At 38.7% G+C, this 23450-nt stretch overlaps 1 protein-coding gene across 1 annotated transcript; it reads left to right on the top strand.

The window, feature by feature from the left end:
- The first annotated feature begins 1185 nt into the window (after positions 1-1185).
- LOC129099233 (dihydropyridine-sensitive L-type skeletal muscle calcium channel subunit alpha-1-like) lies at positions 1186-22617 on the top strand. The gene is made up of 45 exons (XM_054608394.1): positions 1186-1367; positions 2747-2852; positions 5244-5383; positions 5574-5707; positions 5866-6018; positions 6163-6368; positions 6527-6630; positions 6745-6890; positions 6964-7042; positions 7132-7292; positions 7392-7617; positions 7704-7911; positions 8106-8226; positions 8694-8808; positions 8904-9003; positions 9105-9174; positions 9601-9733; positions 9872-10001; positions 10091-10150; positions 10743-10849; positions 10938-11025; positions 11596-11703; positions 11823-11875; positions 11966-12112; positions 12364-12565; positions 12664-12822; positions 13556-13666; positions 13746-13829; positions 14541-14588; positions 15171-15197; positions 15278-15403; positions 15487-15552; positions 15696-15787; positions 15872-16031; positions 16172-16299; positions 16428-16524; positions 16982-17084; positions 17178-17279; positions 17370-17503; positions 20517-20642; positions 20740-20948; positions 21025-21089; positions 21456-21502; positions 21594-21668; positions 22321-22617. The coding sequence occupies exons 1-45, from the start codon at positions 1186-1188 to the stop codon at positions 22615-22617; spliced, it is 5535 nt and encodes a 1844-aa protein (XP_054464369.1).
- Positions 22618-23450: the final 833 nt, after the last annotated feature.

Raw genomic sequence — 23450 nt, 5'->3', positions numbered from 1 at the left:
TGTTTTTAAAGATTTATTTTTACCCTTATTTGACATAGGACAGTGTAGACATGGGAAAGAGAAGGGTATAACATACAACCAAGGTCCCAAGGCCAGAAGCGAACTCTAGACGTTGCAGGTAAATGGCATGCGCTGTAACCACTCGGCTACCTAGGCACTCATTTTTGAGCACATTTTAATCTTTACAAAACGAGATGTTGGAATGTAGGCCTGAAGTAAGGCTTACCATTGAATATCAGTTTGATTAGTTAACACAATTTTTTTGCTTGCATTTTCTATATTGAAACCCAAATTGGAAACCCTTCCAACCCGATCACCTGCTTTTTAAGCAGTATATAAACAGTTTGATATGATATGAATAAAATCATAAACGGACACAGTAAGTGTTTATTAATGTACAGTATTTGTCAACAATTCTTGCTTAATTTGATGACTTACTGGTGTTGATAAATATATAAAAACACTAATATCAGCCTACAACTACAAAAGAGTGTGTTATAAGAGTTTATTAGATAATAATATACTGATTAGAAATGCTTGATTGGGGAGAGGGTTCTTTCACAAAGGATTCAGATAGAGAATGTCCAATATGTTAACAGTGTTAGAGATTCTGAGGCAGAAATGTCTGTTCGTGTTCCCAGTTTAGGGTTCAACACCAGTTTACAGCAGCAGAGCAGCTGAATCTGTTTTGAAAGGAGAGCAGGTTCAAGGAGCTACTGGTGCTATTCTGCTACTGCGCAAGGCCCCTAAACTATGTCTCTCCCCTTCTTGTGATCTAGTCTGCCACTGCTGCCCTGACCCAACCTCCCCTTGATAACATCTACTCCCATCTTCTGCCCCCACACCCCCCTAACCATCCCCAAGCATGGCCTGTCAGTGGTTCACAGTCTAAATTTAAACTAGAGCAGGGCCAACTGCTCGTCCAGCCACTCTGGGCTCCTGTTATTTTTCTCTGCCAAGGGGTTTTTTCTGTCAGAGACCCTCAACCAGGAGGAGAGGCCTGTGGCTCTGTGTGAGGGAGAGAGAGTCAGAGGGAGAGAAGGCGGCGGAGGAGCGCTTAAAGGAATCGGCAGGTCTGGAGCTCAGGGGCCTTCACAACGGGGAGATATAAAGTGCCTCGGTTTGGGATTATTCAGTAAGAAGACACACTTCTACGGGACTGGGAGCTTTACTTGAGGCGTCAAGATGTCGGCCAACGCAGAGGACAAGTTGGTCATCATGAATGAAGAGGAGCTGAAGAGGAAGCAGAGGGAGAAGCTGAAGAAGCTACAGGCCACAGGGGGAAACCCTCGACCTGCGAGAACCCTCTTCCTCTTCAACCTCAAAAATCCCTTCCGCAAGGCCTGCACCAGCATTGTGGAGTGGAAGTATCCTTTATATCATACATACACGCACATCTGTCTACATTATACACAACTCACAGTTTTTTGTGTTTGTAGTATTAAGTAGCCTTTAAGTGTATACATTCAGGGCTCTGGTTAAGAACACTGACAGCAACAGAAATGATGTGTCTGCAGGCCTGTTAATTATCAGCCATGTAGTTCACCAGTGGTAAGCATGCCCAAGCCAAGCCTCTTTCAAATCTGTGTTAATGCAAACGCAGGAGTGTTAAGACTTTTGTTATGTATTTGGCAGCTCAATGCCAATGTCAAGTTTGTAGCCTTCATATTTTACCTGGTGAGCTTCTTAAGCCAATCTATTTACATCTGGCTGACATTTAATGAAGCTGCCGGTTGGTGTCCTGATAGCTGACAATCTGCTTTTAATTTGGAAATAGCCGCTCTGAAGAGCTGGCACTCTGTGAGGCTTGAAGCCTGAACATAAGGCAGGCTGTTGAGTTATGTTATGGCCCCTATAGGGGGTTTCCTGCTTTTAGCCTGATGTCCATTCCTGGATAATACATATTTTACATCCAAAATAGAAAGAACTAATCATATCTATCTAGTGACTGCCCTATCATGACAATAGAGCAGAGATGAGTGTGAATTTTCTCACATTATATTGTAAATATTTATATTTTTCTCAAATAGTTTCACTGAACTTTGTCTCCATATTCTCAGTCAGGTCATGAGTTAGTTAAATCTCATTAGTGTATTATTCTGTAACAAAATAAATTACAGAAATGGACTGAACCCCTTAAATCTTTCTAATTTACGTACTTTTAAAAAGTGTATAAATGCTCACAGATTTTAGGATAAACTAATATCCAATATAGAATATAGAATGATCCAACAGCTTTTTTATCTGATGAGTAGTCTGTGTTTAAATGGTTTGGTCATATTCTTGGGCTGTGCAGCTGTCCTGCGGCATCACAGGGAGACATGATGCTGACTTGGCAGGGGAATTCTCTCAGAGAGCCCTCTATGGACGAGAATGAAGCAGCACAGCAGACAAAGTTACATGTACTGTGGCTAACCGATGGGCTATAACAGAGATGATGTTTCAGGCAGAATTTAGAGGCACTGATTAACAGAATTAGAATTGATTTATTTGATTTGATTTGTTACATTAAATCAAAACACATTGACGGATAAAGTAATTGACGATTTATTTTCTAACAGTGTTTCTTACCCATCCGTTGTTAGTATTTACTGGACAGGTACACAATTAACTCAAATATTATCATCATTTATTATATTACTCCAGGTCATTTCTATCTCTTCGTTAAATTTTCTTTTGGTGGTAACTAGGAGTTTACCAGTCCTCCCTGTGTGTTGTTGCTATGATCCTGAGTTTTCCCATCCAGAACCTTTGAGATCATCATCTTATTAACCATCTTTGCAAACTGTATTGCTTTGGCTGTGTTCCTGCCCATGCCTGAAGAAGACAGCAATAACACCAACATAAACTTGGTGAGTATGAAATGTGTGAAATCAAACCCTTTTTTTGAAGTATGACTCAGTACTCTACATGAGAGATTTATCTTTTTTAGATATGGAAAAGAAACACAATAATTCCCTCAAGGTCTCAAGTATTTTACCATGACCAGTGGATGACTGTGCAGCTGTGTTTAACACATAAATATAACTGCTTTGAGCCAGCACATTTAGACACTTCATATCTAAGACTTTCAGCTGGTCATTGATCTGAGTGCCAAGCCCCATTAGACACAACCCAGTTCTTAATTTGGAATCCCATCTGTGTCTGCGGAGGAACATGTCATCTAACAACTGTGCTATTAGTTTATCATCCAACTCAGAAACTGGCTATGAAAGAAGACACTAGTATTAAAGCATGAGAATTAAGCCAATATGTGGGATTTTTATGTGTGTGATGATGTTTTCACCTACATGGATATATTTACAGAATACAAAGATGTTAAGTGCAGAAATGGCTTGTGATGTCTGTTTTTATGAATTTATTAACTAAAATGCCCCCAAACTGGTGTAAATATACATACATTCTGAGTGGATGATTTTTCGTTTTTTGATTTTTTTGCTAAACACACTAATTCAGGAAATATTCGTTATGTTTTCTGTGAAAAAACATTAAGAAGCCTAAGGGTTTCCTGATTCCTCTAACTCTAGATGGTCGGGAGATTCACCATGTGTCTCATTTTAAAGTAGTCTAAACTATCAGATGGCAGGTGTTTGACCACTGAATGCTGCTGATATGTTTACGGGTGTTATTATATTTCAACATCATAGGTGTGTTTACACTGCTGTGAGGATGTGGATAGTGTATTAAAGGTGGCCGACTGAACGAATACCACCCTGGGATGATCAAAATTGCTATGTGTTAAGTAAGCAAAATAAATATGTTTGCTCTTGCACAGTGTACACAAATTGCCAATGTCTAGATATTTGAGGTTGTATTGACACTGGTGTTATGATATTGAGGAGGCTCCATGAGCAGACTTTATATGCAGATCGCTGTCTGAGAGGCATGGCATCAAGCTCAAATCTCAAATATAGCGTCCATAGCCAGCCAACACTAGCTTTATTCCTTCCAATAAATAAACCACATATCACTACGTTGGTATCCAACTGATTGACAGCTAAATGCATCATTTCATCAGGTATCTGAACCTGAAACTGATCCCATTTCTTTAATATCTTTGCTTTGGCCCACTTACCAGCCTTCTACCAAATCCTCCTTACTTCTTACTGAGCCATTCCTCAGAGGTGAACGATGTAAGAAGAGCTGGTCAACTTAACCCCCCTGTTGCTGTTAGAAGTAGGTCGGCCCAGGCAGTGTCGCTCCACTGACGCAGGTGGATACAGGAGACTCCACAAATGGTGCTTCATGTAACCACATTTACTGTACACTCATAAACTAAATATGAGGGCTTGTAACATTGATACACTACAATGTAGAATCGCAGCACTACTTGTTCCTCGTTTCCATTTCTTGAGTTAGTCAATACATATATGTAGTATTGTTAATGTATGCAAGGTTGGCCTTGGACTTTCTAATTGATTAGAGCCTGGGGACTACTGTTGGAAGGTTCAGCCAAAAATGATCAACCTTATTTGTTTAAAAGGATCAAAGGGAAACAAACAGCATATCATATATAATTTATATCACGCTGTACCTCATTTGAACTCTCTGATTTTGATAAGACATGAAGTTGTGGCTGCATTCCCTTGGAGCTCGATGGTACTGTTCTCATATTACAGCTTCTTCTCCTACAACATTTGTATTTACGTCAGCATGAAGAGAAATAGAAGACGTAATGTGGATCTAATGTTGACAAATGGAAGCAAACGTGTGATTGAGTGTTTTGGTAGCAACTACCCTGACGTTGCGGATATGTTTGTTTCTCTTCTTCATTCATTTGTTGTCAGTGGCAATCATTACTGAGGAAAACCATGCTCAGACCTGTGTCCGTCTGCTGTTTGTCTCTGAAAATCTCAACACTTATGACAAATACACAGATACAGGCCTGATTTGTAAACAGGGGATTTTATTAAAATATCTGGCAACAGTTAACTTTGTCTTAAACTGTCAGACAAAGCTCGTAAATTGTGGCTTGTTTCAGTAGTCACAATGTGACTCATGGGCCACCCATCTGTTTAAACCTATTGAGGTCATGTTTAATCTGCATCACAATTAGCTATGAGGCTACTAAAGCTAATGTGGAAACTATTACCATCACCATCCACTGCTATTCCTCTATGCAGGTGCTTAAATGCCAAAGTTGTCATTTACTCCAATCACCCGTTGCTTCACTTGAGAATTGAACCTATAAGATGTGAACTTTATAAAATGTAACTTCCGGATATGTGTGTCTCTCGCTGCAGGAGAGTTTGGAGTACATCTTCCTGATCATATTCACACTAGAGTGCTTTCTGAAGATAGTGGCGTATGGGCTCGTGTTCCATGAAGGCGCCTATTTACGAAACTGTTGGAACATATTGGACTTTGTCATCGTCTTCATGGGGTAAGATGAGCTACGAACTGCATGTGGATTACTCTACCACAGTGTTTAACCACATCTTTGAAATACGCCATTGACATTGTGTAAAACATTTCAATCTTAAAGTGACATCATAACTGAAGTATTGTTCTGCTGAATACTTTTTTGTATCGAGGAGGGGTTGACAGTTCTGGTTGTATAATATCTCCTACAGTCTCTTCACCTTTGCCTTGGATACCATCAATAAGATAGCAGGTGTACCAATGGAGAAGGGCGGGGGGTTTGACATGAAGGCACTGAGAGCCTTCAGAGTTCTGCGGCCCTTACGTCTTGTCTCTGGAGTCCCCAGTAAGAGCCTCTTCTATAATCCAAAAATACTGCAGAAAAACCTTGTGTCCGTGTAACACTGTGTGATTAGTGTGGAAATACTGTTTATGTGAAGAAGGCTTCCTGAAAACACTGCTGATATTTTGTTCTGTTGTAACGGTTTTACTGTTCACATTCAGGCCTGCAGGTGGTGATGAACTCCATCCTTAAAGCCATGCTGCCTCTGCTGCACATCGCCCTTCTAGTCTTTCTACTGGTCACCATCTATGCCATCATGGGACTGGAGCTATTCAAGTGCAAAATGCATAAAACCTGCTATTACACTGGCACAAGTATGTGAAAAAGGCACAATCTGACGCTGCTTGTTTTGGCCTTTATATATTTCGTAATTTATAGTGATACCTGATACTATATTACCAGCATTAATTACCCAAAACTACATTTAAATATATGTATCTCTTCTCTTTTGCCCACAGACCTCTATTCTATAGCAGAAGGCGAGCAGCCTGCCCCCTGTGCTCAGGCTGGTAACGGACGCCGCTGCATGATCAACGGCTCTGAGTGTCGGCCAGGCTGGGAGGGTCCCAACAATGGCATCACCCACTTTGATAACATTGGCTTTGCCATGCTTACTGTCTACCAATGTATCACCATGGAGGGATGGACCAAAGTGCTCTACTGGGTCAGTGACTACTTGAACATCTTCTTGGTTGTTTTTTAGATTTAGTGTTTATGCTCTTGCCACCAAAACCTTTACATATGTACACATTTTTGGTTATATTGTGTAAAGTATACCCAACAGAATTTATTGTTTGCGGCTGACAAAGAGTTGTCTTTCAGGTTAATGATGCCATGGGAAATGAATGGCCATGGGTCTACTTTGTTCCCCTCATTCTGCTGGGTTCCTTCTTCGTGCTTAATTTGGTTCTGGGCGTGCTCAGTGGGTAAGACAATTATGATCTTCTATCCTTTCTAATGTCTGAACCTTGCCTCTTTGCGTGAACAAGCAAAATAACAACATGTGCTTTTATTTGTCTTTTCTTTGTCTCTCCACTCAGAGAATTTACCAAAGAGCGAGAGAAAGCTAGGTCACGTGGAGAGTTCCAGAAGTTGCGAGAGCGTCAGCAACTGGATGAAGACGTGCATGGCTACATGGAGTGGATCACTCACGCTGAAGTCCTGGATGCTGACCGAGAGGGCAAAGGTCAGCACTACAATCCACTTTAGGACCCATTCCTTGTAGAGATACTGAATTACAACTATTCTTCTCTTGTCAGGACTCCTGCCTTTAATCAGCGACTCTGATACAGACAGCCTGTATGACATGGAAGGCAAGAGTCGAATTGTCTACTACTAGTGAGTCTGCAGTTATGTAAATGTAAAAATGTTTCCATGCAATATTCATGCGACTTAAAATAATAAGCCAGGGTTATTCTTGTGTTTAGTCGCCTGGCCCGACGCTGGAACCGTTTCTTCAGGATGAAGTGTCTGATATATGTAAAAACCAAGAGCTTTTACTGGCTGGTGATGTTTCTCGTCCTCCTCAACACCCTAACCATAGCTACAGAGTACCACCACCAGCCTGACTGGCTCACGTCCGTACAAGGTTGGTGAATAAAATATAAATTCTAATGATTTTTTTTTTAATAAAATGATATGGCTCCCAGCTCCATCCATTTGTCTCTCTCCTCTTTTATCCCATCAGATGTTGCCAGTCGTATGCTGCTGGTGCTGTTTGTCATAGAGATGTTTGTGAAGATGTATGCTCTGGGTCCAAGAGCATATTTCATGTCCCTATTTAACCGTTTTGACTTCTTTGTGGTGCTGTGCGGTATCCTGGAGATGATCATGTTCTCTGCAGGAGCCGTGGCTCCCTTGGGTTTCTCTGTACTCAGGTGTATCCGACTGCTGAGGATCCTTAAAGTCACAAAGTAAGTCATGTCCCCTCAAAGGATCATGTTGCATTAAGTGTGAGTCAATGGGATTTAACACCTCTCTTCCTCTAACTGTTTTGCAGGTACTGGACCTCTTTGAGTAATCTTGTGGCTTCTCTCCTCAACTCTGTACGCTCCATTGCCTCCCTGCTCCTTCTTCTCTTCCTCTTCATCGTCATTTTCTCACTCCTGGGAATGCAGGTGTTTGGAGGGAAATTCAACTTTACTGACCACAGACCCAGACGCAGTAACTTTGACAACTTCCCTCAGGCCCTCATCAGTGTTTTTCAGGTGAGTCTGGACAATGATTCATAGATGCTCTGTTTTTTAAACTCTTGGCAATGTCAGCTTTGATTTTGTTAAACCTTTCTTGCCTGATTTTGATAAACCATGGTGTATCATTAATTTTATTAACAGTAGTAGCATCTACCTCATCCTTTTATACCTGACGTTAATAAATCACCATCTGTTATTTAATCTCTCAGATTCTAACAGGAGAGGACTGGACCACCATAATGAACAATGGCATTATGGCCTATGGAGGGCCTGAATTTCCTGGCATCCTGGTCGCCATCTACTTCATCATCCTCTTTGTCTGTGGTAACTGTATCCTTCACATACACTCACAGTTTAATCTAGGATTTAACAAGGTCAAGAGCCATGCTACTGGCTTAATTTGCTAAATTGACCTATTAGAAATGTGTACAGCTGTACACATTTCTAGCTGTGTTTTTACCTGATGATGGTGCTAGATGAAAGGACAATTTATCCTGAAGAGAAATTAATGTGTGAACAAGATTTCAATGCAATCAGTGCAATAGTTGTAGAGATATTTCGCTCAAAATCACAAGTCAATCTCATGATAGCGCTTGTTACACAGATGTTGTGTTGTTAAGATAATTCAATCTGGCCAATGTGGTGGGCCAACTGACATCCGACCGACGTTCCCGACATTCCCGACATTCCCGACGTTCCCGACGTTCCCATCCATAGAGCAATGCCACAAGTATGGCTAAAACTTGGACACCTAGCAATTAGCAAGGTGTTTGTTCTCCTGAGCCTTGTGCAATCAGATATCCTCCTCAATGTCTTCTTGGCCATCGCTGTCGACAACCTGGCAGAGGCTGAGAGTCTGACTTCAGCTCAGAAAGAAAAGGCAGAGGAGAAGTTGAGAAGAAAGTTAACAAGGTGAGAAAAAGAATATACATTACATTAGTGCAATGAGTTGCTCTGTCTTCTTATACCCAGACTTAACTATGTTACGTCTTTTTCCTACCCTCAAGGTCAAAAATGCCTGAGAAGACTGATGAGGACAGGGAGAGGATAGCTAAGAAACTGGCAGAGCAGAGAGCCAAGCTGGAGGGAATGCCCACAACAGCCAAGGTGAGTGTTATTACTGATATCATGTCACATATTCACTGTCGGTAATCATATATTAATCCAGAGCATGAGTTGCTATAATACGCATTTGTTTTGTTTTTCAGCTCAAAATTGACGAGTTTGAGTCCAATGTCAATGAAGTGAAAGATCCTTTCCCACCTGATGACTTCCCAGGTAACAAATGTCTAAACCTCTACTCAAACTTTTCATCCTCTCACATTTCTAAGCGATGTAGTTGTGGCAGAAAGAGGTCACTGATCGCAGGGATTGATATTCATTACACTGGCTGTTTACCAGTGCTGCTTTCTTGGCTAAGTTACAGTATAAGTATAGTAACGCCTCATTATTATTAGACTCAGTCAAGTTTATACCAGAGTCTAAAGTTAGGCTCTTTCACACTTCTCTGGTGACTACCATATAAAGTCTATAACATGATTCAATATAGAGAGATTTCCCTTTTTCCCAACAATGTTAATTTAATTTGCTGGTTCTTTGCTTTTTCGCTTCTGTAATGCTGTAACACAACTAATACCAATCAGTGTTTAAGGTAATTTTTCATTGCACTGTAGACATTTGAGTCTATTTTCTTCCACATGGTAGGTGATGACGAGGAGGTAGAGCCTGAAATCCCCATCAGCCCTCGGCCCCGACCAATGGCTGACCTGCAGCTGAAGGAAGAAGCCGTTCCATTGCCTGAAGCCAGCTCCTTTTTCATTTTTGGCCCTCAGAACAAGTAGGAACCAGCCATACCAACCTGGGAATAACAGTGGTTATATTTCTGTGTTTTCTCATACTGAATCATGAAAACACAACAGTGAATTGATCGAACTCAATGTTGACTATATGTCTTCGCATATTTGTTGGTATCCAGGATCCGGAAGCTGTGCTACAAGATCATCAACGCCTCCTCTTTCACCAACTTAATCCTTTTGTTCATCCTGCTCTCCTCTATCTCACTGGCAGCTGAGGACCCCATCGATCCCAAGTCCTACAGAAACAAGGTAACAAACCCGGTATACCACTACACATTGAGCATTATCCGTGAAAGAAGGCCAAAATTTGATAGCAAACCTTTGTGCCTCTTCTCCAGATATTGGCCTATGCTGACATCGTCTTCACAACTGTTTTCACCATTGAGATTGTACTGAAGGTAATGTGCTGTATTTTATGTTCTGCCCTATTTGGGTTGGCCGATGAGGTCAAGATACCAGATAACAGATATTGATAGTTTTGTTCTGAAGCCTAATTATTTTTTCTGATATTTTGTGTTTGAACCTGGGCATTTTGTGCCAGAAAACTAAAATAATCAATCTCTAATGTTATACTTGGCAAGGCAAAAGCCTCTGAAACAGCATTTCATGTATCACAGGTCACTAGAATATTCCTTCATGATAATACAATTGTTTTTTGTGGAGAAAAACATGTCAGAGCAGGATGGGGCAGGTTTCTTTGCAGGACTTACATGTTTCACAAGAATCACTGTGAACCTACTTAATTTACAACGATAGCATTTATTGCCCAACTGATTTATAAACACTGAAGTCTAATTGATTACGATTAATCTGTCAATTAAAAGTAATCAGATACATTTTCTGTCAATTGACCGATTGATTAATCAGCTACTTTTCACAGTTCTATTTGACGTTCAATACAACATATGTTCTTCTGACTAAATGAAAAGCTTGAACACAAATCTGTTTGGTTCAATGTCTTGGTTGTGACTGTATGTATCTGAATGACAGATGACAGTATATGGAGCATTCATGCATGAGGGCTCCTTCTGCCGTAACTCCTTCAACATCCTGGATCTGATTGTGGTTGGAGTCTCTCTGCTCTCTATGGGGATGGAGTGAGTATACATTTGGAGATTGCCTTACTAGATAGATATGTGCCACATGCACATTTTAAGATTTGTTTTTGTCATGTGTTGTATGCAGATCCAGTGCCATCTCTGTGGTGAAGATTCTAAGGGTGCTGAGGGTGCTGAGGCCTCTCAGGGCCATCAATAGAGCCAAAGGGTTAAAGGTACAACACATATGAATACAGTAATTCCCCCTGGGGAAATCTGTATGTTTCCAGTGGTATAGAAGGAATCAGATCCTTTACTTAATAATACATTACAATCAATAAAACAATATTAAATACTCAATCACGAGTAAAAGTCGTGCATTCAAAATAATCCCTAAATTAAAGCATCAAAAGTAATAGTACTTGTTCTGCAGAAAGATGGCCTTTGTGTCTCAGACATCTGACACATGACAGAGGGCCATACATTGATTTTTGTGAGCGTTAACAAGAAAATAAGGAACCACTTGTATCTTTAGCAATACCTAGTATTTTATAAACCAATCAAATGTTTTATCTTAAATATTAATCTGAAAACTTGCTAGTAATTATATAGTTAAAATAGTGTAAAAAGTACAATATTTAATTCTGTTGTATGAGGTTCAGTCTTAATATAAAGTCTTAAAATGTAATTGTAATACAAAGTATCTTAAAATGGACATACAAGTTAAGTACAGGACCTCAAAATGTTACTTAGTATAGTACATGTATTAACAGTATTAACTGGTGATTGTTTGTCTTTTATGACAGCATGTGGTCCAATGTGTGTTTGTGGCCATCAAAACCATCGGCAACATCGTCCTGGTCACCATGCTGCTGAATTTCATGTTTGCCTGTATTGGAGTGCAACTCTTCAAGGTAATTTTTTAAACGATGACACTAAATGTAGCATGATACTGTTAATTCCTATTTCCAGATTAACTATAGATGCCTTGCTGCCCATGTATTAAATGTGTCCCTAATCCTTTCCCTCCTAGGGCAAATTCTACAGCTGCACAGACTCGTCGAAAATGACAGGGGAGGAATGCCAGTAAGGCAAACAGCTTTCACGCATCGTAGATTTCATCTATCAAAACTGTAATGCTATTTTAGAGTCACCGCTCTCTGTGTCTGCTCTCAGGGGACTCTTCGTGAAGCACATGGAGAATTCCTTACAAGACACAGTGTTGGCTAAGAGAGAATGGCTCAATAATGACTTCAACTTTGACAATGTGCTTAATGGAATGCTGGCTCTCTTCACTGTTTCCACATTTGAGGGCTGGCCAAGGTAAGTACAGCATTTGATGAATTGCATTTTCTGTTTGATTGAGTTAGTTGACAGAATATCTTATTATCTGGGAAGTGAGTTGGAAGAAATCCATTTACTGGAGCCAAGATGGTAATAAAGGCAATATATCTTTTTCAATACACTGAATGATACATTTCATCTAAACAAATTAGCCTTGTGGTATTTCTGATCTTTGATCTTTGTCTTGCAAATGTTCCCTCGTCTCTCAACATCACTCTATTTGTTTCCAGACTGTTATACAGAGCCATTGATTCAGATGAAGAAGACATGGGTCCTGTCTTCAACAATCGCGTAGATGTGTCCATCTTCTTTATCATCTACATCATCCTCATTGCCTTCTTCATGATGAACATCTTTGTGGGCTTCGTCATTGTCACTTTCCAGGAGCAGGGCGAGCAGGAGTACAAGGACTGTGAGCTGGACAAGAACCAGGTACACTAAGACACCAATCATTTCCAGCAAAAACTATAAAAAATGTGCTCAAGTGTTGAATGTTTTTTCTTATAACCCACCTTCTGCCTTCCCTTCAGCGCCAATGTGTGCAGTACGCCCTGAAGGCTCGACCACTGCGGTGCTATATCCCCAAAAACCCGTACCAGTACAGGGTCTGGTACATTGTCACCTCCTGCTACTTTGAATACCTCATGTTCTTCCTTATTATGCTCAACACCTTGTGTCTGGGGATGCAGGTATGTAAATTCAAATCATGTTGCAAACAAAAAAAATTGATCATTTAATTTATGAGAAAAAGTGGAAACTTTGAAACTGTATTCCAAAAATGGGGCATAAACATTGATTTCCAGCAAAGTCCCAGACTAATTCATATTTGGGGGGATTAGAGGCGCATTAACCCAGGGTGCCCTACAAATATTTTTTATTTTCAATTTATAAAACCTTACTTTGCATGCAAATTTTCAGAAAACATTTTTGCATGTATCTATGGTAAGAAGAGACCAGACAATACACTAAGAGGGTGAGAGCCAATTGTTAAAGTTTCATTATGGACCTGATTTATTTGTTATTTGAGACAAAAAAAATTCTAGATTTTGCCACCATTTCTATTGTGTATGATAACATGGCACTCACCAAAAATATATTTAGTATGTACTGAAGGGCTGGAGTTGGTGGCAACAGCAAGATGAACGGATAATCAGAAAAAGCTAAAAAAGGTTGTTTGTGGAAGAAACTGTAATCAAGTCTGACATAAGAAAAGTTGTATTTTTTAAACTATTATATTATTTGTTCAGTCATGAATATTTAATGTTTTAGAGAATAATCTGATGGGCTTTAAGCGGGTAAATTGTTTTCATTTCCTTCAAGTTCTGTGTAATAATCTTCAATGAAACTACATTTTGTAGTAAAACTACATCAAATTAATTGTTGTTGTTGTTGAGATTAATATTTTCATTCCACTTTGAACAGCACTGTAACCAGTCCGACCATGTGACCAAGCTGTCGGACATGCTGAACTTGATCTTCACCGTGCTCTTCACTGTGGAGATGATTCTCAAGCTCATGGCCTTCAAAGCGAGGGTAACAACCATCCAATCAAATGATTATCCATCCAATCCAATGTCCTACTCTGTCAGCAATGCTTTATCTGTTTGTGCAGGGCTACTTTGGAGACCCCTGGAACGTCTTTGACTTCATCATTGTCATCGGTAGTGTCGTTGATGTCATCCTTAGCGAAGTCGATGTGAGTATGATTTAACTTTTATATCTCTTATCCATTCCAATGAATTTCACTGATTTCAGCTTCACATTGCAGGTGTTGTAAATGAAAGTCCTTGGTTTTGTCTTAATGAGACATTCCTAATCAATAGTGTGATTCGATTTGAATCGACTGAATGTATGTATTCAATGCTTTGACACAGAAGCCTGTAAACGTGGCCCAACAGCTGATTGTTGCCAGCAAAACTAGCTCACAGAAAGTGGTCAGTACTGTCGTTGGCCATTCTCCAGCCCCCACCCTCCTCAGTGCCTTGTGCGACCTCTGAAGCATCGCCATTTCCATTACAGAACTACCAAACTTTCCATTATTCCCACAATTATCCATTGCGATGTTTTTTGTGATTTGATGTTTGTGTGTTGTCTGAGCACTCGAAATTAAAACGAGCACTATATCAGTAAAAAAAATTGTGTTATTTTATGGGGTCATGCTACACAAACCAAGTGTTTTTTTTCTGGCCAGTCACTGTTTCTCTCCATTGTTGCACTGCACTGTCCTCACCTTCTCCATCCACAAACACAAGCTTGTAATAATTTTTGATTTCTACGCCTAGTTTCACATACTCTCCTATTTCTTATTTATCTCGTATTTCCCCCTCTCTCTTCTTCTTTTGCTTATTTTCCCTCTCCATCCTCTGTCTTCCACGCACCTCACTCCTCATCTGTCTATCCTCCACAGAGTGCCCTGGCTGCCAGTGGAGGACTGTACTGTCTCCATGGCTGTGCTGTAAATATCTGATCTTCACTGCACTGCACTGCTGCATGAGCCTTGCTGTGTGAGCACTCCACTATGTTTTCTACTAAACTGTTGGACCGTGTGACTTCTCATGAAGTATCTCTGCTTCTACTGTTTGTCTAATCTTGTATTGCAAATGTAGGATAAAACTAAATGTGTTTGATATGTTGTGTTCCGGTATGACTAAGATACTATACTATTGACATTATCAGCATAGCAAGTTTTTACTTTAACCCTTCCTCTTGAACCAAATTTAGGGTGAGACAAAAGTTCTGCACTTCAGCTTTAATACTTTGACAATAAAGTTTGTACAGATTTTATTTCGCATGAAATAGAAATTGCAGTTGTTCTTCTGGTCTTCAGCAACTAAGACCTGGAAGCTTTATAACTCATTAAAGGTGGGAACATTGCTCTCTAATATTAACCCTGATTTGTGATTGTAAATCAAACCTTAACAATGTCTAACAGGTCAGTGCTACGACTGCTTTGTACCTCTTATTAATAATATCACAACTTCTATCAAACATAACTCATGTAACTACAGTATGTCATCTTTTCATCTACTTTTTGCAGGAAACAAATCCAATGCAAGCAATTGCGGTAAGCCTTAACCTAACCAGCAATGCTTTTTTCTTCTCTAGTTTTCTTTTCCTCAAAATCTCCGGTCTTTTTGTCTGTAGGCGTCTGAAAATGCCTCAGTTTCCATCACGTTCTTCCGACTCTTCCGTGTCATGCGTCTGGTCAAGCTGCTGAACCGTTCGGAGGGCATCCGTAACCTGCTGTGGACCTTCATTAAATCCTTCCAGGTCTGTCACACTAAGGTTATTAAAAACATGTTAAAAGTGGAAATAAAAATTAATGACCAAACTGTTTGTATTTGTGTCTACAGGCTCTTCCTCATGTAGCTTTGCTCATCATAATGCTCTTCTTTATCTACGCTGTCATCGGGATGCAGGTACTCGAGTCTTCCAGTTTTATTTTCTAGATAAAATCATTGTAAACCTCTGTAGCTTCTTAATATGTTTTTAAATAAATGCCACCAAGACAAATTTCTGTATTTGTCATAAATTTTTGACTGGGATTTTAACAACCCTTCAGATCTTTGGAAAGGTAGCCTTAGTAGATGGCACCCAAGTCAACCGCAACAACAACTTCCAGACATTCCCTCAGGCTGTTCTGATGTTATTCCGGTGAGTCTTCATTCATTGGTTGAAAGCCCATTGGCTACAATGTCAACAACTGAGCCAGAATCTATCTTTGGTTTAAATTTCCAGGTGTGCTACCGGAGAGGCTTGGCAGGAGGTCATGATGGCTTCAATGTATGGGAAGAAGTGTGACCCCAAGTCTGACTTCCTGCCAGGAGAGGAGTACACCTGCGGGTCCAACTTCGCTGTCTTCTACTTCCTCAGCTTCTACTGTCTTTGTGCCTTCCTGGTGAGCAGCAACATTCATCTTTAAGCTTCAGTAGAATCTGTTATATGTCAACAATCATTTTATAATAAAAAGAAAAACCCTCTTTTCCCAGACAGTTTAAAACTCTGTGAATAAGTGGGTTTTTTTCTTACCTGCCTTAGATCCTTAACCTGTTTGTAGCTGTCATCATGGACAACTTTGACTACCTGACCCGTGATTGGTCTCTTCTTGGTCCACACCATCTGGATGAGTTTAAAAAGATCTGGGCTGAATATGACCCTGAAGCCACGTAAGCCTGAACATTCGTGAAACTTAATGAAACCCGTTATTTATTTATTTTCAGTCAGCACAATAAATAGGCCAGATTCAAGTTGGTGCCCCTTAAAATGATTGTGTTTATTTTGTCTTATTTGACAGGGGGAGAATTAAGCATCTGGACGTGGTGACGCTGCTGCGACGCATCCAACCTCCACTTGGCTTTGGCAAGTTCTGTCCTCATCGTGCTGCATGCAAGGTAAATACAGTACAGTTATGAACAGGATCAAAGACCATGTGGTGCATGCATATATACAATTCATCAGACAGGCAGTTAGAAGGGCATTATGTGTGTTGAATGATAACAATAACAATACAATAAAATCCATTCAGATTGACGTCGTACTATTATAGCATAAATAGACACACACGACACAAAATTGAGACAATAACATATTGATTATAGTTACAATGTAATTGTGGATATTTTATAAAAAAGATAAGGTTATATAAGATAAGGTTTAGATTAAGATCATTTATATTTGTGAATGTCAAATTTTTATGACAACCTATACTATAATTTGATGACCCTATTATGAATACTAAACTATGACATTTTTAATGACATTTTAAAGACATTTCTTAAAGATGAACTATTTAAAAAGATTGGGTGGGTAGACAATTAGCAATTTTAAAAAGCAACTTCTTGTCCACAGCGCTTGATTGGCATGAACATGCCTCTCAACAGTGATGGCACCGTCACCTTTAATGCCACCCTGTTTGCTCTCGTCAGGACTGCACTTAAGATCAAAACAGAAGGTACAGAACATCAAAAAAAATTTGTGTTTTACTGAAACTTGATGTACATGCAATAGTGCCATCAAATGTTTTATGCATTTGTGTTCTGAACAGGTAACTTTGAGCAGGCCAACGAGGAGCTGAGAGCTATTATAAAATCAATCTGGAAACGCACCAGTATGAAACTGTTAGACCAGGTCATCCCGCCTATTGGAGGTGAGTGTCTCAAGATAAATAGAATTGTCACCTTTTCAAAAATAATCCACTATTTTTCACAATGACAACACTGTGACTTGTCTGTTACAGATGATGAGGTGACTGTGGGGAAATTCTACTCCACCTTCCTGCTCCAGGATCATTTCCGCAAGTTTTTGAAGCATCAGGAGGAGTACTATGGCTACCGGCCATCGAAGAAAAATGCCTCAGGCCCAGAGATCCAGGTGAGCGGTCATAAAGGGGTCAAAATAAAAAAAACATAATTGTTATAATGTAAAGATTGTCAGGAAAAAGGACAGGAAATTACTGCTTAATTACTGAAAACAAAATTTCAGAAAAGCCCTTAATGCAAAATTGCTATGCATATTTAATCTCTTAAACAGGAATCATGCAGGGTCTTAAAAAGTTATTGAATTGATTTAAATATTATAAAGGCCCACAAACTATACTATATATGTTTTTTGACGTACTATACTTTGAATTTCTATGACTTTTATCAACATGTTATAATATGCCCTTTTAATGACTTTTTTAAGCATTCTACTATAACTTTTTTATGACTTTTTCCAACATACTATACTTTCCTTTACTTAATTTACTATTCAATTACTTTTAATTTAATTTTGTCGATAAACTACACCATGACTAAGTCCTCATTTTTGTCAACATACTAGCCTATGACTTTTTTTGACATACTATACTATGACCTCTTTATGACTTTTTTCGGATTATTAAATTACGTTTTGAAGACTTATTTCATCATGCTATACTATGACATTTTGATGAATTTGTTATGTATTTTATGGATATTTTATACCATGACCTTTTGATAACGTTTCTGGAAAAACTATAATATGATGTTTTGATTACTGTTTTTGGCATTTTATATTATGACTTTTTGATGACTTTATCGACTTACTATACTACTTACTATTCTATGACATTTTTTGACAAACTGCACCGTGACTAAGTTCAAATTCTTTTCGACATACTATAACTTTTTTTTGACATACTATACTATAACTTTTTTTCGATATACTAGTCCATCACTTTTTTTCACTGTTTTCGACATACTATACTATGATTTCTTCGACTTTTATCAACATATTCTGCTATGACTTTTTTCGACATGCTATACTATGACTTTTTATAATTTCTTTCGACATACTACACTATTACTTTTTTCGACAGAATATACTATGACTTTCTTTCAATTTTCTCGACATGCTATGACTTTTTGTCGACCTTTTTCAAAATACAATTTTTCGACATACTATACTATGACATTTTTCAACATACTACACTATGACTTTTTCACTTTTTCTGAGATACTATACTATGACTTTTTTTCAACTTAGTATACTGTGACTTTTTTTGACATACTATACTATTACCTTTTTCTACTTTTTTCGACATAATATTCTATGACTTTTTTCAACATACTATGATTTTACTTTTTTTCACTTTTTCCGACATACTACACGATGACTTTTTTTTCGACCTTTTTCAAAATACTATGTAATGACTTTTTTTCAACATACTACACTATGACTTTTTCGACATAATATACGATGACATTTTTCAACATACTACACTATGACTTGTGACTTCTTTTTACTTTTTCCGACATACTATACTATGACTTATTGACATACTATACTATGACTTTTTTTTACCTTTTTCGACATACTATGCTATGACTTTTTTCCCTTTTTTAGACATACTATGCTATGATTTTTTTCCCTTTTTTAGACATACTATGCTATGACTTTTTTCCCTTTTTTAGACATACTATACTATGACTTTTTTCGACATTCTATACTATAACTTTATTCAACATTCTATACTATGATTTTTTTCACTTTTTTGACATATTTTACTTTGACTTTTTGGCCGTACTATACTTTGACTTTTTGGGACTTTTTTCTACATACTAGACACTTTTTTTCAATTTTTTCGACATACTATACGATGACTTTTTATGACATACTATACCCTCACTTTTTTCGACATACTATACTATGACTTTTGTCGACATACTAAACTATGACTTTTTAAGACACACTAATCTATGAACATTTGTATGACTCTTTAATGACATTCTATACAATGACTATAATCATTGAATACTATGAATTTTTCATGACATACGCTTTTACTTTTTAATTACTTTTTTTGACATACAATACCATGACATTTTAAATGACTTTTCATGAAATACTACACTATCACTTTTAAATGACACTTTATGACATACTTTACCATCACGATTTAGGACACACTGTACTATGACAAGCACTGTCGCCTCACAGCAAGAGGGGCCCGGGTTCAATTCCCGGACTAAATGGCCTTCTGTGTGGAGTTTGCATGTTCTCCCCGTGTCAGCGTGGGTTCTCTCCGGGTTCTCCGGCTTCCTCCCACAGTCCAAAGACATGCACCTTAGGTTAATTGATGACTCTAAATTGCCCGTGGATGTGAGTGTGAGTGTGAATGGTTGTTTGTCTATATATGTCGGCCCTTAACTGGATAAGCGGTTACGGAAGATGAATGATGAATGAATATACTATGACAGTTTTCACTGAATTTTTTGACAAATTATACTAGGACATGATGACACTTTTAAATGACATTTTTTTTACATACTTTATGTGTTTTAGGACATACTGAAAAAACATTTTGACGTAATATACTATGACTTTGTATGATACTGTTACTGTTTTATTACATACTATTCTATGACCTTACAACAACATTTGACATACTTTGCTATGCCTTTTTTATGACATACTGTGCTGATTTCTTTTTTCAACATTCTGTATGATATACTATGACTTTTTTATTAGGTACTATATATTAATAAATCACTTTTAAATAACATACTATATTTTGACTTTTTAATGACATAGTATACTATGACTTCTTATTACATTTTATATTAACAATTTCTTTTACTTTTTATAAAAAAAATTGACATACTTAACCATGACGTTTTATGGCATACTATACTATGAATTCATTTCATTTCTTTTCCACCACACTTAGATATTCAGCTGCTTCTGCTGTGTGTCTTTGATGTAACTGGTTAGAACTTGAAATGGCCAATTCCTGCATATACACTGTTAAGCCTGCATATATACAACCACTTGCTTTCCTACACCAGTTCTCAACTTAATTTTTCATTTCTACCTTTCCTTGTTAACACGCTGCCATTTTGCCACATCCTCCATGTTTTTTAAGGCGGGCCTGAGGAGTATAGACGAAGAGGTTGCTCCAGAGATGCACAGGGCCATTTCTGGAGACCTGCAGAATGAGGAAGAGATGGACAAAGCTATGGAGGAGGCTGGGGAAGAAGGCATCTACCAGGTGAGAAAAACTGCATGCAACTTGGGAGAACAGTTATACATGCAAAATACTGTGTATTTAGAGTGACTGGTCAATTTGATTATTTGTATATTTCCAGCGTACACACGGCCTGTTTGGTAACCGGGTGGACTCATTCTCTTCTGAGCCTGTCAGCGCTCAGTCCCTGCAGATGACCAACCAGCGGCCCCTCCAGTTCTCTGAGAGCCAGCCTGAGTCTCCACCAAACTCTGCTGCCTTGGTGCCCACTACCGAATTTTTCCCCACAACCGCACCAAAAAGCAACACTAACAACAATGCCTTTGCAGAGTGAGTATCAAAATATTAAATGACACATGCTTGGACTTAACATGTCCGATGTGTGACAATTTCTAATGTTTTTCAGATTTTCATCTGATAGAGAAGGCAGTCCCGAAGACTTTTACAATATCAGTGAAGATGCAGAGCCAGGTAATTCAAAGTGCTTTACAGATGACAGATAAGCTAATAATACATATAATATATTAGTATAAACAGTAAGATTTATTCGTTTTTGAGACTAATGCACACAAAAAATATGAATCCCATGAAGTCTTGAAACATTTTCTATGTTGACCAGGCCCCATAACACTTTCTGCTCAAAGAATTTGGAGAAATATATATCTAAATACACATTGAACAACACATTTTATGTTGTTGTTTGCCCACTGGCAATTTCAGGATCTGCACATAATGTTCATTTAAAATCTGGTGAAGAAGTAAGAACTGTGCAGACTAATAAAGAAATCAAATTTCTGCTCTTCATAATTCAAATTTTCTTTATTCTCACCCGTTTAGGTAACCTGCGTTCCTGGAACTTTACAGTGAGAACAGACAAAACGCAGGTAATATTTTATCTAATGATGATTCATCCATTGTAAATGATGATTATCAGCTTAGATGGACAAAGTATGGATGCATGTTTCTTCTTTGCAGTTCCCTTATGACCATCACTATGTTGACAGTCAGAGTGAGAGCTCCAGTACTGCAGCTGATCAGCTCGTCCAGGAGGTAAGTGAGAAGGGATCTCTGACTGTCCACCGCTTTAATCACACACTATTTAATTAGTACCCTATCAGCAGAAAATGTCCTGATCTGCTGTCAGATCTGTCATAGATAGGGGATCATAAACATAACTCCTTTTTTTAGCACAAGTCTCATTTCCTGGACACGAATTAAGCCAGTCCTGAATTGAACTACATGTATTTCTCCTTAAAAAGTTTATTTGTTTGACAACTCATTACACTGTGGTTTTGTTTGAAATGTTTTTCAAATTGAATTATATGGGCTTAGGTAGACACAAATCACAGGTAGTATTGTTTATTACAAACCCAATAAATCTCAAAATCAGTTTTTTAGTTGACCACATTAGTAGTCAAGTGTAAGGAAAGATTTGTTGAAAACTTGAAAGTTTGATAGCACTGGTAGGTTTTTTTATTGAACCTTTTGAGAAAGATACTCACTGTGCTTCATAGGTGTTTTACGGTAGCTGAGCCTGCATGCCTTCATCTGCAGGGTTAAATAAGATAACAAATCATTATTAACATTATTCAAAATGGCAGGTATGAAATTGTATTATAACAATATAACTTACCCAATGGTTTATGGTTGATAAATGTTACCGTATGTAAGCAAGGACATTGCATGTTGTTTTCTTCACCAGGCTCTTGTAAAGGGCGGTCTGGCCTCCCTAGCCAAAGACCCTGGCTTTGTCTCAGTGACTAAGGAGGAGTTGGCTGATGCCATGCACACAACCGTTGATGACATGGAAAGCGTGGCTCAGGGCATCCTCAGCGAACGTGCCGGCAGCGTCACCTCAGTCAAAAAGAGACGTCCCGTCCCTCCTCCTGCACCTGCCGTGGCAGCACGGGTAACGAGCCAGCCAGATCCAGCTGTGAGGAGAAAGAGACGTCCAATCCCCCTGATTCCCTCCGTAAGGGAGGCAGACTCCGAAGTTTAGAAGATGTCACTTGTGGTTATTTTGGGATTTTTACACCTGCAAGTGGCTCCACCTCACCTCACTTTACTAAGTCTGTATCTTCTAGCCTGGTTCAAGGCCTAAAGGCAGGTTGGCTCAGGTTTAATATATTGTTAAGTGTGTTTGAAACTTAACCAAGGAGAAACAATATATCTGATGATGAAACATCTTAATTTGCAGATTTATTGAAAGCACTGTAATAAAAATTACTAACTTATCTCAGAGCAAACAGATTGATGCACTTCTTTCTTTGTAGCGTTTGTTGAAGTTATCCATTCCATGACTTATGGGACAACTATGTGAGTGAGCAGAGTGTCTTACTGTAGATTCACTGAAGACTTAAACAACTCACTGAATAAAGGGAGCAGGCAGCCGACTTTAGTGTGCTGCAGTTCAGTGAGGCGGTGGGAAAGGACTCCACTTAGGGGAAACGAAGACTGAGCTTCTGTGCATCCAGGTCCAGAAAAGTTCAACTGAATAAGCAGTTCATGCTTTTAAAAGGGGCACGGTGCTACAATGCCAATGCAAGTTCAACCATTCTTCACTTTGTTGGCAAAGCACCGTCCTCTGGTCAGTAAGAACTTTCTGTCTTTTAATACTGACGTTTACCGAGTTTTCTCCTGCTTACCACTGTTCTTGTGTGCAGTTGGTATCAGCAGATTTTTTTAGAGGAAACATTTTCTTTTATGGACATAGAGGTACATTTAATCCCAAAGATTTGTCCAAAGATTTATCTGTATTAAAGTATTTGTTCATTTTAAAGCCATGTTGTAATGAAAGCAGTGCATGGGACTTTTTTTCCAAGTCACTTTAAG

Source organism: Anoplopoma fimbria, chromosome 12 (assembly GCF_027596085.1).
Source record: "Anoplopoma fimbria isolate UVic2021 breed Golden Eagle Sablefish chromosome 12, Afim_UVic_2022, whole genome shotgun sequence".
In the NCBI taxonomy this organism is placed as follows: domain Eukaryota; kingdom Metazoa; phylum Chordata; class Actinopteri; order Perciformes; family Anoplopomatidae; genus Anoplopoma; species Anoplopoma fimbria.
This window is presented reverse-complemented; position numbering and strand designations above follow the sequence as displayed.